Source organism: Herpailurus yagouaroundi, unplaced genomic scaffold (assembly GCF_014898765.1).
Source record: "Herpailurus yagouaroundi ecotype Mexico unplaced genomic scaffold, PumYag 163, whole genome shotgun sequence".
NCBI lineage: Eukaryota > Metazoa > Chordata > Mammalia > Carnivora > Felidae > Herpailurus > Herpailurus yagouaroundi.
The window spans coordinates 5179533-5199025 of record NW_024412404.1 but is presented as its reverse complement, the minus strand read 5'-3'; the positions used below and the strand labels follow the sequence as shown (position 1 = coordinate 5199025).

At 36.1% G+C, this 19493-nt stretch overlaps 1 protein-coding gene across 7 annotated transcripts in view; it reads left to right on the top strand.

The window, feature by feature from the left end:
- Positions 1-19493, top strand: part of JMJD1C (jumonji domain containing 1C) — a 263025-nt gene that overhangs the window by 211548 nt on the left and 31984 nt on the right. For 5 of the 7 annotated variants that reach the window (XR_005793434.1, XM_040485145.1, XM_040485143.1 and 2 more), the window contains 7 exons: positions 5034-5139; positions 7701-7825; positions 9922-10065; positions 10165-10357; positions 10474-12161; positions 15592-15764; positions 16043-18252. Coding sequence is in view for 6 of the 7 variants with exons in the window: in XM_040485145.1 (XP_040341079.1) it covers positions 5034-5139; positions 7701-7825; positions 9922-10065; positions 10165-10357; positions 10474-12161; positions 15592-15764; positions 16043-18252 (4639 nt within the window). In the remaining variant the exon portion in view is untranslated. Of the gene's footprint in view, positions 1-5033; positions 5140-7700; positions 7826-9921; positions 10070-10164; positions 10358-10473; positions 12162-15591; positions 15765-16042; positions 18253-19493 lie in introns of all 7 variants that reach the window. The other 2 variants (XM_040485146.1, XM_040485148.1) reach the window with 2 other exon arrangements.

Here is a 19493-nt window from a genome sequence, read left to right as displayed (position 1 = left end):
ATTTTGAACACTGTCATAATATTCCAGTTCTTAAACCTAGTCAGGCATATCTGAATATCTTAGTCCTGTGATCTTATTTTTTATAAGGCAGACTACTATAATTATAACAATGTAAATTAAATATAAATTATAATTTTTTTCCTTTGAACTGGAATGAAGTAGAGAATTGGTTCAAAAATAAGGGTAGTACAGTAGTCTTAATGTCAAAGTACAGATTCTAACCTGATTTTAAATTTTTTTGTATTTTGAGGAATGCTTTTTTAAAAAAAAATATTCCATCATATTCTTCTCTACACAAGAAAAAAAATCTGGTTTTTTTTATTACCTCAGATAGTAATTTAGGGCAGTGTTTACCTAGAAATATACCATTTCAGAGTCTGTAGGTCATGATGAAGTCGTATTGCCAAAATATTCTCTTTTATGCTTTCTGATTATAAGACTGCATTAGTTTGGGACACCTGGGTGGCTCAGTCGGTTAAGCGTCCGACTTCAGCTCAGGTCATGATCTTACACTCCGTGAGTTCACACCCCGCATTGGGCTCTGTGCTGACAGCTCGGAGCCTGGAGCCTGCTTCGGATTCTGTGACTCCTTCTCTCTCTGCTCCTCCGCCTCTCGCTCTCTGTCTCTCTCTCTCAAAAATAAATAAATATTAAAAAAAAATTAAAAAAAAAAAAGACTGCATCAGTTTAACATCCAAAGTCTCCCCTCTTAGATAAGTGTTAGACTGTTGCTACCTATGAATTTCACATAACTAATTTGAGGGGGGTTACAGAAAGATAACTTACACCTGACTGTTTCTGACTTCATAAGATAAAGTTGCCTTTTACTTCTTACATATAATGTGAAGAAATATGTCAAATTTTGAAACGCAGTTATAGTAAACAGTCTTATTCATTCCTTTTCATTGTACTAACTCAGGGGAGAAAGGTGAAAAGAGCCTGAGCTCTCTAGACTTACAGAAGTAGATTAAAATGCTATATCTCTCCATCATATCCTGATTATATGACCATGGACCTCTCTGGGTATATAACATGTAAATGGGCATAATAATTTAGACCTCAGAAAAGTGTTGTAAAAGTTGATTTGTATGGAAAGCACCTAGTATGGTAGCATGGTATCTGCCATGGTAAACATGCAATCATGTTAGCTGTTGTTATTTATAGTAAGGTACCCCACTGATGTTTAATTAGAGCAAGCTTCTGCTCTGTTTGCAAACAGAGGAACAGCACACAAATGAACCGTAAAGGTCCAGAACCTAATCACTTAAGGCATTGTTTAGAACTTTCCTATGTTTTCTATATAAGCTTCTAGTTAAAACAAATCTTGTTGACCTGGTTAAGTCATTTGCTGGAGGTTATAATTCGTAGAATAATATATTGGATAGAATTTATGGAGGAGAGGAGATTCACAGAGGGTGCTGTTGCTTCACTCTCTGGGTGATTTGTTTTGGGGAAATTAAAGAATACATATTATTTTAGTTAGTCAATATAAAAATTATGTGTATAGGTAACTTAATTACTAAAAAGTGAAGTACTGTGTAATTTTTTAAAATCTCATACCAACTCAGGGCACAGCTGAAGTTCTTTATTAATCAGTTGTATTCCAAAAGATTCTGAATAATCATATTAATAATTAATACTAATTACAGATCCTTAGTTTCAGTTCTCTGCGAGTTTGCCTTATAGACTGTATCTGATTTTTAGCACTTTCACAAAATTGTTCAAGTCAATAAATGGAAAAAAAAACCACCTTGTTTGGCTACCTGGTAGTGGCTCTTGTAAGATTTGATCCTTTATCCTTTAAAATGGGAATGATGACTACAGTAGAAATACCTGTAACTTAGCACAATTCAAAAAGGAGTACTCCAGCAACAATAGGACTGTCATAACTGGACAGTATGTTGGGATAATTTTCTTGGATTTTAACTAATTTAGTAATACATGTCATCCAATACCATGGATAATTAAGAATTAGATGTCTTAAGAAAGCTAATTGTAGTTATTTTTAAAAAAATCTTATTGTAAAAACACATTCATTAAGATGGAAAGAGGCAGATATTAGTGACTGCTTTATAGATGAGGAAATTGGTCCATAGAAATTTGATCTATAAGGTCATTTCAGTAAATAGATTCAACTTATCAGTTTTTAATGGTGTGTTTTTCTCACTAGAAATGGGTCATCATTGTTGAGGAGATATTTGTATGTTTAATGATCCTGGAAATATAGCCTGTTATCTTAATGTTTTAAATAAAATATAAATAAATGTTGAGCAAATTATATATCCCAGTAGGTTTTTTTTTTTTTTTTTTAAGTAAACTCTACACCTAATGTGGGGCTTGAACTCATGACCCTGAGATCAAGAGTCACATGCTGTACTGACTGAGCCAGCCTGGCCCCCCTACGCCTAGTAGTTTTAAACTGTGAAGTTTCATGGGTTTCTTTCTTTTTTTTTTTTTTTTTTTACTGTTTCTTTATTTTTGAAAGATAGAGAGAGAGACAGCATGAGCAGGGGAAGGAAGGACAGAGAGAGAGGGAAACACAGAATCGGAAGCAGGCCTGAGGCTCTGAGCTGTCAGCACAGAGCCTGACTGGGTGGGGTGAGGGGGCTCGAACTCACAAACTGCGAGATCATGACCTGAGCCAAAGTCAGATGCTCAACCGACTGAGCCACCCAGGCACCCCTCTTTTCTCTTTAAATGTTTATTTACTTATTTTTGAGAGAGAGAAAGAGAGGGAGATACAGAATCCTTAGCAGTCTTCAGGTTCTGAGCTGTCAGCACAGAGCCCAACACGGGGCTGAAACTCATGAACTGTGAGATCATCACCTAAGCTGAAGTCAGATGCTTAACTGACTAAGCCACCCCAGCGCCCAAAACCGTGAAGTTTCAATACAGGAAACTGGTTTTTTAGACCATACCCATGACTGTCTGTGAAGTATTGCCAGTGTTGCTTTAACAGCAGCTTATACCCCTTCTACCCCAAAGTATGAAAGATTGGAAGTAGTAGACCATAGTAAACTTAAAATAAGTCAGCAGTGGGGCATCTGAGTGGCTCAGTTGGTTACGCGTCTGACTTCGGCTCAGGTCAAGATCTTACGGTTCATGAGTTCAAACCCCACGTCAGGCTCCGTGCCGACAGCTCAGAGCCTGGAGCCTGCTTCAGATTCTGTGTCTCCTTCTGTCTGAACCTCCCCTGCTTGCACTCTGTCTCTTGCTCTGTCTCAAAAATAAATAAACATTAAAAATTAAAAAAGAAGAAGTCAGCAGTGACACCCAGGTGATTGTGTAGTGTTTTTCTAGTGCCCATCTTTTTTCCAATTAAATGTCTAGAATAAGGGAAGAGTGGTTATAATAAAGACAGGTGTTTAGAGAAGATTCATAGCTGTGGAAACAAAACCAGAATGCACATGTTTGAAGAACTATAAGGTAGGGAAGTGATTAGACTTGTTTGTTGACTTCGAAGAGTTAAGCTTGGATCTGTGTGTGGAAGTTAAAGTAAGGAAGACTTTGAAAGAACTTGATAGTTGTCAGAGCTATCTGGAAATGGTAATGGTTTTCCTTGGGAGATAGAATGTTTCCTTTGTTTTGTTGTCATAGAATAGACTGTCACCTGGTGTGCATCAAGAGGTTTAGAGTCTGAACTTTTCCATGGTATTTTCTGTTCCTAAAATAAAGAGGGTAAGTAAGTGTGCAGTGTATTATTAAAGGAGTGTGGAAAAAAGGGATTGCTAGAAAGTTTCTTTACAAAAAAGAAGACCTGTCATGGACATTCCACCCCCTCCCCCAAAATGACAGATTTTATCTACATTTTGTATGATACTTTTCCACTCTAGTATTTCCTTCTGTAAAGTAGCATTTCAGTTTATTTGCGAAGGAATATAGTTGATAACTTTGAAGGCCTGTATTTCTTCCTCTTGGTTGGTATTCACTAGGTATAAATGAAATATCAGAGTATTTGCCACACTATTATTGCAAAAATACATACATGATAGCCCCTTAAGGTCATGAGATGAGAAGAAAAAGCTTTATTTAGATAAACTTTAGACTAGAAGACTGAAGTATGACCTGCTTGATTAGGGGTCCTTCTTTGTACTCTTCAGCTACTTTTTGACTTTTCGAAATTGCCACATTATTTTTATTCACCAGATAGAATTCCCTTCACTCTGCTCCCTTCTGTTCACTGGTTTCCATGATCTGCCAGTCCACTTTTATAAGGGCCGCCAATTGACAGTGCTGCTTTGTTGTTCTTCCCAGCTCTACTCTAGGGCTCCTGCCGCTGACCTCAAATGCAGGAGCAGCAGAGGTGCTTTGAGAGAGAGAGAACAGAATGTCAAAGAGTCCAGCGGGGGACCAACAGATTGTGGGAAACCATGTGACTGTGTGATTCACATCTCCAAGGAGAGAGAACCGGTTGTTTCTGTGTCTAGATCCACCCTGTTATGAGGATAATACCATCAATAATGTAATTTTAATTGCCTGGATGCTTTGACACTGGGTTGAAAAAATAAAACTTTTAGCAGTGAAGTTACTGGTCAGATGAGTTTGAGTAGAACTGAATTTGATGGCATTTAAATCAAGAGAGTGGATAATGACTTTTGTAGTTTAAAACATTTTAGGCATTATGGGAAGAGGGTAATTCATCTATGTATATATGTATTGTCACTAAAATATTCAACTCAATTCTTTTGCTACCAGCCTTAGATGACCTGATGCTATTTGGTTTGTATATTGCTTCTCATCCTGAAACCCTTAAAAATGTGACTTATCTAAGGCCACACTTAAAGTTAGAAAACACATTAGTAAATTTCAAATTTTGTCTAGGATTGTTGTCAAGGATCAAATCTTACATAGGTTAATTTCTTATGCTCTGCTGTTATGTAATTGCTAATGAACTATAACTTATGAATTTGTGTTTTTACATACATTTAGATGAAGGAATTTTCTTCAATCCTTAGAAAATATAGGAGGGAGAGTTCGTAATATTAACGTTAGGACAGCGTAACATGGACCTTTCTTTTAATCTGTAATTCTAGGACGACATAGACAGCCTAAACCCAGTTCTCAGGGACAACCCGCAACTTCAGGAAGAAGTGAAAGTCTGGGTAAAGGAACAAAAGGTTCAGGAGATTTTTATGCAAGGTAACTATTTTGAAGTTCTGCATTAATTTTTTTTGGAACTGGGCATTTTTTCATGTTCGGTTTTGGTTGTTCAATTACATGCAATATAAATAGAAGCCCTAGTTTAATATTTTGAGTTCTGTCCAGTCGAGGGAAAATAGCAAAATCATAATTTCAGTAGAAAGCTCATAACTTCACCAGCTTACTAGCTCATCTGAGTTAAATGACTGGCATGAAATTATAACCACACAGGTGTTTTGTTGATAGGAAAATTTCCATATTACAGAATACAGTTAGGTGTGTCCTTCCTGGAGAAGGAAGCATTGTTTGAGTAAAGGATTGCCCAAAGCCACAAATGATTTCCTTTGAAGAATGCTGTTAGTATCTGATAAAAGTGGCCTATTTCAGTTCACTTTCCTCAGCAACGACCATCATACTAGTTTTAGTTTTGTTTCTTTTTTTAGTAAGTTATAAATTTGTCTATAACATGTGACTTTCAAACCAGTGGGGTTTTATAATTCTTAGTGATTTATTTTTCTATTTGTAAAATCATATAAGCTTTTTGTGACATTGAATTGAAACTAGGACAATATGGCGTGAAGTATTGATATTTTGTTGAATGGTTTTAAAAAGCAATTTTGTCTTTAAATACCCATATTTATCTCAACCCTCAACTTCCATGTCATTTAACTTCAGTTATAATAGGGATCATCTCTAAGGTGTGGCTACTCTGCTTTGTATGGGTACTTATAGAGCAGATCATCTATGTATTAAATTCTTCTTAGGCTAAATATTCTTTAAAACTTACTATAGAGAATATGAAAAATGCATAGAAATAGTATATTTCAGCCAACTTCCATGTGCCTATCTTCCAGCCCTAACAGCTATAAAACCTTGGTTGGTCCTGCCCCATCCACGCTCCTGTTTCCTTCCATCAAATTCAGTCATCGCCGAATTTTTTAAACAAAGCCAGCATACCATTATTATGTCCCCCCCCCAAATTAATAGTTCTTTAATATTAAATACTGGATACTCAAGTTCAAATTTTCACTTATTTCGTAAATGTCTCAAATGACTTTTAACAGGTTTGATTGATTTTTATTGTTATTTTATTTATTTATGTATTTTAAATCAGGGGATCCAAAAAATGTCCACAATTTAATGGGTTGATGTGTCCGATCTCTTTTCCTCTTTTCCTTGCAATTGATTGAAGATGCCAGGCTAATATATTTTAGCAACTTTTGTTTTCTTACCCTATTTATAGAGGTGAAAATTTGAGGCAGTATAGTCCCTGTTCAACCTAAGCAGAATTATTTGAGGCGGACTCTAAATTGTGTTTTGTGGTAGGAATAAGACAGTTAAAAATTGAAAATTGTGCTAATAGAAATTGAAAATTGATCATACTTATTCTGTAAGCTGTTGCTATATTACATTCTTAGAGTCTTATTCTTCCACAGTTAGAAAAGACTAGAGTTTGTATAATCGATTATCATGGCTCCAAATATATTTAATTTATAGGTCAAGTGGAACATTTTCTATACATTTGTTAATTGACTTGTATTTCAGGCCAACATTAGCATAGTTTTGTTTTGAAACTGGCAAATAAATATTAAACCATTAATTGATATGTTAAATGGCTTATAACTGTATGCCCAGGAATTAAAAATCAATTCATTCCTAGATCTCTCACCTAAAAGTTTTATTTGACCTGTCAACTTCATATTCTTAATTTTTATAAGAGGCAAAATAATGAGAATTAAAGAAGAGTAAGCACTTACACATTTTGAAAGCGTTTGTAAATTGTCCATGTATAATGCTGTCATCAAGGTGTATCAGTTTCCATCTGATCCCTCACAGTTCTTGTTAAACTTTTAAATATTTGATACCATTTTAGTACCTGAATTGAAGAAATTTTTATCTCCCATTATTCTCTTCTGTGGACTGACTTGTTTTAATAGGTAAATGTGAATATATGCAGATATATAATTATTATTTAATCCTTCCCTTTAAAAAGTGAGTTTAATCTAAAAGTACACCATAGTTCTTTATTTAGAATGCCTTTTAGTGCCATATTTATAATTCACTTAATAATCTCTGTATGTTGCAAGACTTTGGCAGCTTTTTCTAGCTGTCAACAGAAGAATTAAAATTTGTAGTTGTTATGTAGAGTTTTGGCAACTAGAAAACTCAAGATAATGGAATCCCAAATTACCTTTTCATTTCAGCCACGTAGTCCTGTACCCCACACCTATTAAGTAGCTTTGTAGCCTTATGACTTTCTAGTCGACTATAACTTTACATTTTATATTGTCCTTTTATTAACTCATGATGCCAAAATACTTTAAGTATTTTATTTCCATTGAGTTAGAACATATATGTGTAGCAGAGTGTGTTTAATGATAACTTCACAGTGATCTGGTGCTAAGGTATATGTAGTCACTTCTAATACATTTTTAAAAAACCAATATTTGAAAATATTACTCATCTATCACAAAGCTCCTGTTTCTCCTAAAAGATATTCTTCAATGAAAATGTCTCCATTTAAGATACCCCTATTTCTTGTGTGTGTGTGTTTTTTTAAGGTCCTTATTCCTTAAATGGATACAGAGTGAGAGTATATAGACAAGACTCTGCCACCCAGTGGTTTACTGGCATAATTACTCATCATGATCTCTTCACTCGCACCATGATCGTTATGAATGATCAGGTAACTAGTCCAGTTAATAATACTTTCGAAGAGAGATACTTACAATTCAGATAGTCCATGCCTCCCAAAAAATCGTTCAATAAGTTTGCAGTAAATAATTTTCATCTCTTAGGTTTTTTCTGTAGTAATATACTTCTAATAAGTTTAAGTGTATCTGATGTTTATTAGAGGTCACTTTAGGTCATAGTGAGATAGTGATACCAAATTTATTTCAACACTGATCAAATAAGTCTCTGAAATAGAAGCATCAAACTCTTTTGAGTATTCTTTTTTTTTTTAAATCCTTTCATCAGCTAATATTTTCTTTCTTAAAATCTGTTTTTCTATCTCCAGTAATAAATGTATTTCCCAAATGATTGCTTTTCACTAATGAAAACTAATGCACACCATTGTAGTTCTTTTCAAGTCAAGTTTCATAGTTGGTATGCTCCCTTAAGTATTAAGGATATAAATTTCATATGAAGTTTTTAAAATTTTTTTATCTTATTATTTTTTTAATGTTTATTTATTTTTAAAAGAGAGAGAGAGACAGTGCGAGCGGGAGATGGGCAGAGAGAGAGGGAGACATAGAAACAGAAGCAGGTTCCAGGCTCTGAGCTGTCAGCACGGAACCTGACGCGGGGCTCAAACCCACGGACTGCGAGATCATGACCTGAGCCAAAGTCGGACGCTTAACCGACTGAGCCACCCAGGCACCCCTCATATGAAGTTTTAAAGAACAGTCTGAAAGTCTTGATTTCAAATCTTTCAAAGCTGTAGCTAAAAAAAAAAAAATATTTACACCTTGCAATCTGAGTGGATTGTGGAGGGTTTCTGAATAATTGAGTACCCCTTTAGAAACAGTTCAAATGCTTTGCTTAAAATTTTAGCCAAATTGCTGAATAAATTATATTGGTTAATTGTATTTATTTGTTTTTCCTAAAATGGTGGCAAACTTTCATTTCTTAATGGAACATAGAATTGCCTTTAGTTTTTAAAATAGTTACTTCTTTAACATGTCTTTTTAAAAAATTATTACCATTTGTATTCATTTACACAATTTTTGTCATTTTCTTCTTAAGTTCTACTTTCCTAGTTTTATTTTATAGCTGCTTTTTGGAAATTCCTTTTTTTTTTTCATTAAAAAAATTTATTTTAATGTTTATTTTTGAGAGAGACAGAGCGCGAGCAGGGGAGGGGCAGAGAGAAGGGGAGACACAGAATCTGAAGCAGGCTCTAGGCTCCTAGCTGTCAGTGCAGAGCCTGATGTGAGGCTCAAACTCATAGACTGAGATCATGACCTGAGCTGAAGTCAGACGCTTAACCGATTGAGCCACTCAGGTACCCCTTAACTTTTAAATTTTTTAAAAGTTTATTTATTTATTTTGAGAGCAACAGAGGGAGTGGGGGAGGGGTAGAGAAAGAGGGAGAGAAATTCTAAGCAGGCTCCGCGCTGACAGCACAGAGCCCAGTGCAGGGCTTGAACCCATAAAACCATGAGATGGTGACCTGAGATGAAACCAAGAGGCAGATGTCCAACCAACTGAGCTATCCAGGCGCCCCTAGAAATTCCTATTTTTAAAATACATTTTATGACTTGGCATTATACTCCTAATTGATTCTTAGCCTTGCTTTTTTTTTTTATTTTTTATTTTTTTATTTTTGGGACAGAGAGAGACAGAGCATGAACAGGGGAGGGGCAGAGAGAGAGGGAGACACAGAATCGGAAACAGGCTCCAGGCTCCGAGCCATCAGCCCAGAGCCTGATGCAGGGCTCGAACTCACGGGCCGCGAGATCGTGACCTGGCTGAAGTCGGACGCTTAACCGACTGCGCCACCCAGGTGCCCCAGCCTTGCTTTTTTTAAGATATACTTGCAATAAATATATTTGCTTTTAAATTTTTGGTTAGCAGAAGAAACAGTAGGTTTCAGAATGTTAAACAAGCTAATATTATGTTTGATGACTAAAACTGATTTATTGCAAGTCTGACAGTATCTTATGAATTTAGTATCCCAAACTGATTTTTAAACATTTTCTACTCAGTAGTTATTACCTAATATTATATCGACTAGCTGATTGGATTTAATTTTTGTTCTTGTTTTGTGTTGTGGATTAGGTACTAGAACCACAGAATGTCGATCCTTCTATGGTTCAAATGACCTTTCTAGATGATGTTGTTCACTCTTTGTTAAAAGGTGAAAATATTGGCATCACATCACGGCGAAGGTCTCGCGCCAGTCAAAATAGCAACGCTGTTCACGTATGTATGTTGTTAATGATGTATTATTATATACATATTTTTCCTTAGATTACTTAGGATCAGGTAATAAATAATCATTGTTCAATCGGTTATTTTTAGGGTCATTATACACGTGCCCAAGCAAATAGTCCCAGACCAGCAATGAACTCCCAAGCTGCTGTACCAAAACAGAATACACACCAGCAACAGCAACAAAGAAATATCCGTCCAAGTAAGAGGAAGGGCTCAGATAGCAGTATACCAGATGAAGAGAAGATGAAGGAGGAAAAGTATGAGTATATAGCACGAGGAGGTAGGACTCAATTTTTTTAAGGGAATGAGAACAAATAAAACAAAAATACACTTAAAAGGTACTTATTTAATATTTTAGTTATGCAAAATAAAACTGTTCCTTTTTTTATCTTACAGAAAATGCTAAAGGGAAAAACAAACAGTTGATGAATAAAAGAAGGAAACCTGAGGAAGATGAAAAGAAACTAAATATGAAAAGACTACGAACCGACAATGTTTCAGACTTTTCTGAGAGCAGTGACTCAGAAAATTCAAATAAGAGAATAATAAATAATTCCTCAGAGCAGAAGCCAGAGAATGAGTTGAAAAATAAAAACACTTCAAAGGTAAATGGAGAAGAAGGAAAATCCCAGAATAATGAGAAGGTAGGAGAAGAGACACTAATAATAGACAGCCAGCCTCCCTGGGATCAAATACAGGAAGATAAAAAACATGAAGAAGCAGAGAAGCAGAAGTCTGTTGACACTCAGCTTCAAGACAAAATGATTATTCGTTCATCAGAGCAGGCCACACTTTCTGATCATAATCCTAACGATTTACTTCTTCAAGAATGCAATATGGAAAAAACACATACAGTGGAATCATTACCAAAGGAGAAATTTGTGTCCAGACCACCCACACCAAAATGTGTTATTGATATTACGAATGACAGTAATTCAGAAAAGGTGGCTCAGGAAACCTCCAGTACCTTTGGCCTTCAAACACTTCAGAAAATGGATCCTAATGTTAGTGATTCAAAACATTCTATTGCAAATGCAAAATACTTGGAAACAGCAAAACAAGATTCCGACCAGAGCTGGGTCAGTGATGTAGTTAAAGTAGATTTAACCCAATCAAATGTTAGGAGTGCTTCCTCAGGAAATGATCACCTGAATATGGAAAAAGAGAAAAACCAGTATGTCTCTTATATGTCTTCTCTGAGTGCAGTTTCTGTCACAGAAGATAAGCTGCATAAGCGAAGCCCACCCCCAGAGACAGTAAAATCTAAACTTAATACTTCAGTAGATATTCACAAGACAAAATCAAATCCCTCACCTGAAGTTCTTAAACCTAAAATTACCCATTCTCCTGATTCTGTAAAGTCTAAGGCCAATTATGTGAACAGCCAAGCTGCTGGTGAGAGAAGACTGGCAAACAAGATAGAACATGAGTTATCAAGATGCAATTTTCATTCAGTTCCTACTCGAGGCAGTACCTTAGAAGCTACAAAGAGCCCTCTTATCATTGATAAAAATGAGCATTTCACAGTTTACAGAGATCCTGCACTTGTTGGGTCAGAAACAGGAACTAATCACATTTCACCTTTCTTAAACCAGCATCCCTTTCCTCTTCATTCTTCATCCCATAGAACCTGTTTAAATCCAGGTACCCATCACCCTGCCTTAACTCCTGCACCTCACTTACTTGCGGGATCATCTAGTCAAACTCCAATACCTACCATTAACACTCACCCTCTGACTAGTGGTCCACACCATTCTGTTCATCACCCTCATTTACTTCCTACTGTGTTACCTGGAGTGCCTGCTGCCTCCTTACTTGGTGGCCACCCACGACTAGAGACTGCTCACGCCAGCAGCTTGAGCCACTTAGCATTAGCACACCAGCAACAGCAACAGTTATTACAGCATCAGTCCCCTCATCTTCTTGGACAAGCCCATCCTTCTGCTTCATATAATCAGCTTGGACTTTATCCAATTATTTGGCAATATCCAAATGGAACACATGCATACTCAGGACTTGGTCTACCTTCTTCTAAGTGGGTTCACCCAGAAAATGCAGTTAATGCTGAATCTTCTTTAAGGAGGGTAAGTTACATTGTGGTTTGGCACACATCAATGTATGTGTATTAATCAACATGTATACAAGTGCGTTTCCAATATCCCATTAAGTTTTTGTCTTATTATAAAATATGTTAGAACCTTTCAAGCACTAATTTTTCCAATCATAGTGAAACTTTTGATACTTAGTAACTTTGGAACCATGGAAGCTGATATCTCAGAAAAGCCTACATACTTTTAAAAGCCAATTTAAAGAAGTAAAACTTTTAGATTGGTTCTGACATATCTATTATGAAGAATGAATGTCTTGATAACTTATTATGGTACATATCTATAATTATGCTCAGCTAAATTACAAGTACAATTTGTGGATTAAAATTTATGTAAAGTTATGTGTAAATTATATATATATATATATATAAATTGGATATAAATAAATTATATATAAGCATATATATAAATATATATAAATTATATATAAATTGGATATATATCTTAAATTATTCTCAAGACAAATTTTTATGTTTCCCAGCTAGATATAATATTGATGGTATGTTACAGGCTGTGACTCTCTGAGGCTCTTATTCTCAGAAGGGTGCCTAAGTTGGAGACTTCTGGTATTTGGGAGTAAAGTTGGGACTGAAGTCCTGCCAACATCAAATGTGAGGAGTTTTGCTGAAGGTGGTGGTATAGAGAGCTCCTATTCCCTCATGGGCGAATGTGGTTTCTCTAGCCACATTTATTTTCATGCTAAGAAGTGATTGTTGAGGGCATTACCATCCACAGTATCAAAAAGAATGAGAATGGGTGTCTTAAACTCCACCAGACAACTTAGTCCTTGTCCTTGGTGCAGCTCAAGTTGCTCTTCAGCTGTCTCCCCAGAATATTTCTAAAACTTGATTGATTGATGGATTGATTGATTAAAATCAATTAACATTAAATTTACCATCCTAATCATTTTTAAGTGTACAGTTCAATAGTGTTAACTTTATTCACATTGTTGTGCAACAGATCTCTAGAACATTTTCATCTTGCAAAACTGAAACTTTATACCCATTAAACACTAATTCCCTTTCCTCTTCCCCCTATTCTTTGGCCAACCACTTTTCTACTTTGTTTCTATGATTCTGACTGCTTTAGATACTCCATTTGATGCAGTCATACAGTATTTGTCTTCTTGTGGCTTCTTTCATGTAGCATATCTTTGAAGTTCATCCATGTTGTAGCATGTAACATGATTTTCTTTTTTTTAAGCTGTGTAATATTCCATTATATGTATATTCCACATTTTCTCTATGCATTTGTCAGTGGACTTATGGGTAACTTCTACCCCTTGAGTATAATGTATAGTGCTGCAATGAACTTCTGTATTTTTGACATCTTTCACAAGTTAGGCAAGAGGGGGTGACGATTTGGAAGGTAATGCTAGTGAGCTTCTCACTTAGGGATAATACTGCTTATCTAGAGCCTTGGTAATAAATGCAAGGGTGGTGTTCCTCATGCCAAGTCTGTCAGAGGAATTGTTATACTCTGGGTAGCAGTGGTGACATAGATTATGGTAGTAAGTCCTTCCTTGATTCCTAAGTTGTGATTGTTTACCTTGTTGGTAAAGGGACATCAGCTAGCAGTTAGAGTTCTGACAGTTTTAAAGGATATTTCTTGTGGTTTAATCCCATAATAAATAATCAACTCCTTTGGACTCCATTTCTGTGTGAGTTTTGGTCTTCTTTAATGAAGTCACTAGTGAACTCCACAATTTATCCTGCACCAACATCCCCACATTTGATGTTGGCAGGATCTCAATTCTAGAAGAATTTTGCTTATGTTGATCTGATCCATAAGCTTCCCATTTCCATTCTTGATGGTGCTATTGAACTTGTGGCAGGTAGAATCTTACTGGAATGTATAAATTAAGTAGTTGAAGTCAATGAAGAGTCACTAATTACTACAGTATCCTCTTTACCGTTATTGAAAGCAGGCCTGGTGACCCTAGTGCCTAATGCACCCACATTTTACTCTGACCGTTCACTCTCATGTGTCACAAATGTAGATGCAGCTGATACTGGACAAAGACAGACTAGAACACATGGGAACTGAGAGCTGGCAAATCGTTTTGAGTCTTCCATAATTTCCCAACCCTGAAAAATCAGTCTAAGTAACTGTTAGAAGTGGCTTGGGTAGTATTTTTCTCTCAGTTGTGTCAATCTAGCCTCCATATATATATAAGGGCATAAAATGTCTTCTTAACTGGTCACAAACTTGTTAAACTAAAAACAAGCATATCACATTTTCATTTGTTATGTAAAGTTATAAAGCAGTGAATTTAACATTTTGAACAAAAATGAAGATCTCTTAATCCTAATATTGTGAGTAGAAGTGAAGAAACAATTAGGAAATAATTTTTGTTGGTATTTTATAGTCAAAAATTTAACATTGCCATAAGTGATTGTAGCTTAAAATTTTTGGATAGTGTAAAACTGAGGCCTTTTAAACATATCTGCATGATCTTTATGCATATGTGCATGTGTGTCTAATGTGTATATATGTATTTTTTCTGTTATGTGAGGTTTATGCTTTATAATGTATATTTTTAATCCAAGTAATTTTACAGCAGCATGTTTTTGTTAAGATATCATACTGCTTTTGCATTATCACTTTGAGATGTAAAATATACTCTCTTTGTTAAAACCAAAGGGGATTTTCCCAATATCTCAGTGAAGTATAACTCCACAAAGTATGTTCTGGAAGAATGTCAGTGTGTATGTGTGTATGAATGTCAGTATAGAACGAATTCTTACCCATGTAATTAGAGAGTTTTAAGTATCAACATAGAGATCAGTATCACCAAATATTCAGTATGAGAAAGGCAGCATATTGATATATAAAAGATTAATTTTGTTGTACTTCCACACTTCCAAGTTTAATAGTCCAACAGTGCTTATAGCTTGTAGTGGAAACAAAGTACAAGTGGCTTTCAAAATGTAATATTCTGCCAATTCTAAGTAAATTGATGCATTGAAAAAGTTTGTTATTTTTGACAACAGAAATTCTATTTCTGGTGACATGTACTTAAGTAATAACAAATTCTGTTTTTTGTATTAGCAGTACATATTTTTATGGTATTAGAATGTTAGGAAATCTGATGAACTAGGTTCTGTACATTTAGAAGTTAAAAGACAATGCTTTCAGGATCTGCATTCAATATAAAAAAAATAACAAATGTTTGGAAATTACTATGATGATACTGGTTGATTTTCCTACATCACATGGAAAAATCCATATAATTATGTTATTTATTTGTCTGAATAGTTCTTGTAAGATATATTTAGAAAAGGTCATTTATGCTTCATAAATATACATTAAAGTCCTGCTGTGATAACTGTGTTTAGCTTTTTCTAGTAATTGAAGTCTGATATATATATATATATGTATATGTATATATATTTTTTTTAAATAGAATTCTCCCAGTCCCTGGTTACATCAGCCCACCCCTGTGACCTCAGCAGATGGTGTTGGATTACTTAGTCACATTCCTGTCAGACCTTCCAGTGCAGAGCCTCATCGGTCTCTTAAAATTACAGCACATTCCAGTCCACCATTGACAAAAAGTTTAATAGATCACCATAAAGAGTAAGTTCACCAATGCTTAAAACTTACGAGTACCTCGTCTTTCATAGTTTTTCTTAATTTGATTTCTAACTAAACAGATAATTTTAAGTTAAGAAACATCTTAAAACTAAGCTTTGAGTAAGTACTATTGTTTCCATTTTGATATACCTCTAATGTACTCTGTATTATTAAAGTACATGCAAAGTCATGTTTTCCTTTCATAATATTACACAGAAGCTATCTTCCTGTCATACCAGAAAAAGTTGTTACAGAAACCTTTATGTGTATTTTCTTTACAGAGAACTGGAGAGGAAAGCTTTCATTGAACCATTACGTTCTGTTGCATCCACATCAGCAAAAAATGACCTAGATCTGAATAGGTCACAGACTGGAAAAGATGGTCTATTGCATAGACATTTTGTGGATCCTGTATTGAATCAATTACAGAGACAACCCCAGGAGACTGGAGAGAGATTACACAAATATAAGGAGGAACACCGTCGAATCCTTCAAGAAAGTATTGATGTTGCTCCCTTTACAACTAAAATCAAGGGGCTTGAGGGTGAGAGAGATAGTTATTCCAGAGTAGCATTGTCATCTTCTAGCCCTAAAAGCCATGTCATTGTCAAACAAGACAAGGATGTAGAATGTTCAGTATCTGATCTTTATAAAATGAAGCACTCAGTGCCTCAGAGTTTGCCCCAAAGTAACTATTTCACTACATTGTCTAATAGTGTGGTCAATGAACCACCAAGGTCCTATCCATCCAAAGAGGTTTCACATATTTACACTGAAAAACAGAGTAATACCCTTGCTGCAACAGCTAATCCTCAAACTCTGACTTCATTTATATCCTCTCTTTCAAAGCCTCCACCCTTAATTAAACACCAACCAGAAAGTGAAGGTTTAGTAGGCAAGATACCAGAACATCTTCCCCATCAAATTGCTTCTCACTCGGTAACAACCTTCAGAAATGATTGTAGGAGTCCTACCCACTTGACAGTTTCTTCTACAAATGCACTCCGGAGCATGCCTGCTTTACACAGAGCACCAGTATTTCACCCACCAATCCATCACAGCCTGGAAAGAAAGGAAAGCAACTATAGTAGTCTTTCCCCTCCAACTTTAACCCCAGTGATGCCTGTAAATGCTGGTGGGAAAGTTCAAGAATCACAAAAGCCTCCAACTCTAATTCCAGAGCCAAAAGACTCTCAGGCCAATTTTAAGAGTTCTTCTGAACAGAGTTTGTCAGAAATGTGGAAATCTAATAATAACCTCAGCAAAGAGAAAGCTGAATGGCATGTGGAGAAAAGCAGTGGAAAGTCACAGGCTGCTATGGCATCTGTCATTGTTCGTCCACCATCTAGTACAAAACTTGAGAGTGTGCCAGCAATGCAGTTAGCTTCCAAAGATCGAGTTAGTGAAAGATCTTCAACTGGGGCAAATCAGACAGATTGTCTCAAACCAGCAGAAGCTGGGGAGACTGGAAGAATCATTCTGCCAAGTGTGAATTCAGACAGTGCTCACATAAAATCTGAAAAAAATGTCCAGGCTGTCTCACAGGGCAGTGTTCCCAGTTCAGTCATGTCTGCCGTAAATACAGTGTGTAATACCAAAACGGATGTATTCACATCTGCTGCCACTACCACCAGTGTTTCCAGCTGGGGGGGTTCAGAAATAATATACTCTTTATCGAATACCATTTTGGCCTCTAAATCCTTAGAATGTACCTCTTCAAAAAGTGTCAGTCATTCAGTGGCTCAGATACAAGAATGCAGGGTCAGCACCACAGCTCCAGTTACACCAGCCAGTAGTAAGACAGGAAGTGCTGTTCAGCCCAGCTCTGGGTTCTCAGGCACAACTGATTTTATCCATTTAAAAAAGCACAAGGCAGCATTGGCTGCAGCTCAGTATAAAAGTAGTAATGTCAGTGAGACTGAGCCTAATGCTGTGAAAAATCAGACATCTTCAGCCTCCCTTCTCTCGGATAGCACTGTAGCCTGTAGTACAATAAACAAAGCAAACTCTGTAGGAAATGGGCAAGCATCCCAGACAAGTCAACCTAACTACCATACTAAACTGAAAAAGGCCTGGCTTACTAGACACTCAGAGGAAGATAAAAATACTAATAAAATGGAAAATTCAGGGAATTCTGTATCAGAAATTATCAAGCCATGTTCTGTCAATTTAATAGCCTCTACATCTAATGACATACAAAATAGTGTAGATAGTAAGATGATAGTTGATAAATACATAAAAGATGATAAAGTCACCAGGAGAAAAGCCAAAAGAACTTACGAATCTGGCTCTGAAAGTGGAGACTCAGATGAAAGTGAAAGCAAGTCAGAGCAAAGGACTAAGAGGCAACCTAAGCCAACTTACAAAAAGAAGCAAAATGACTTGCAGAAGAGAAAAGGTGAAATAGAAGAAGATTTAAAACCCAATGGGGTTCTCAGCAGGAGTGCCAAAGAAAAAAGTAAATTGAAATTGCAGAGCAACAGTAATAGTGGTAAGTTAATTACTTTTTTATCTCAGGCAAAATGGGCTGCATGTTCTTGCAATAATGGTGTAGGTTCTGTCAAGATGAGTGAGCACAGAGGCATCTTTTGACTTTTATTTGTCTGCCCTAGCATAATGTATGTGCTCGTAGACCTCATTTCTGCATTTCCCAAGTACCCTATAAAAGAAAATGAGAGAAGACCTATCTCTCCATTTTCAAAAGACTTGTAGAAATATGTTCTACCTAGCATTCTGACGAAAACCGATTTAGTACTTACTCAGAATTTTGACCATTTCGGGGCGCCTGGGTGGCGCAGTCGGTTAAGCGTCCGACTTCAGCCAGGTCACGATCTCGCGGTCCGTGAGTTCGAGCCCCGCGTCGGGCTCTGGGCTGATGGCTCGGAGCCTGGAGCCTGTTTCCGATTCTGTGTCTCCCTCTCTCTCTGCCCCTCCCCCGTTCATGCTCTGTCTCTCTCTGTCCCAAAAATAAATAAACGTTGAAAAAAAAAATTAAAAAAAAAAAAAAAGAATTTTGACCATTTCTAAGTACTGTCAAGTGGATTCCTAAAATTAGCTATTTACCTTTAACATGATGTAGTTGTGAAAAAAATCCTAGTCACATGTACTTCCTTTAAGTCACATTTTTAGAAGAATACCACTTCAATTAGTGTGGATATGCCCTGTATCCCTTCTCTCATCTGGTAACAAAATTGAAAGCTTTTTGAAATTACCTTCTATTTAACTAATATTGCCACTCATTCAAAAAGTTCTTTATTTTGGGTAAAAGTTAAATAAAAGGGGATTGTGGTTTTGTGTACTCATTTCTACATTCAAGAAAAATTTCTGTAAGTAAAAGTTTCAAAACTGATTATATTTCATTTGTGGCCTTAGCAAGGCAAAATAAGTGTAATGTTCACTCTAAAGTGTTTCTGTAGGGTTTTAACTCTAGAAGTAGTTTTTCTCAGTTTGCTTATTTCTTTTTAGGTATGTTGCACAATGCAGAAAGCACTTAATAGTTTCACTATATCCATGTATTCATCCACATACAATATATGAAATATCTGACAGTGTGGACATTCAAGAAGTACTTTGGATGCTTGAAGGCTTGTATTTGGGCCTTTTCACTGAATGAGGTTTTTTCACATGCCTGTGTGGAAACCAGAGGCAAAGTGAAGGACAGAAAAACAGGAGGATGGAATCATAGAAAAGGACAGTCAGAAAGTGAAAGAATGAAGCTCTACTAGAGACAGA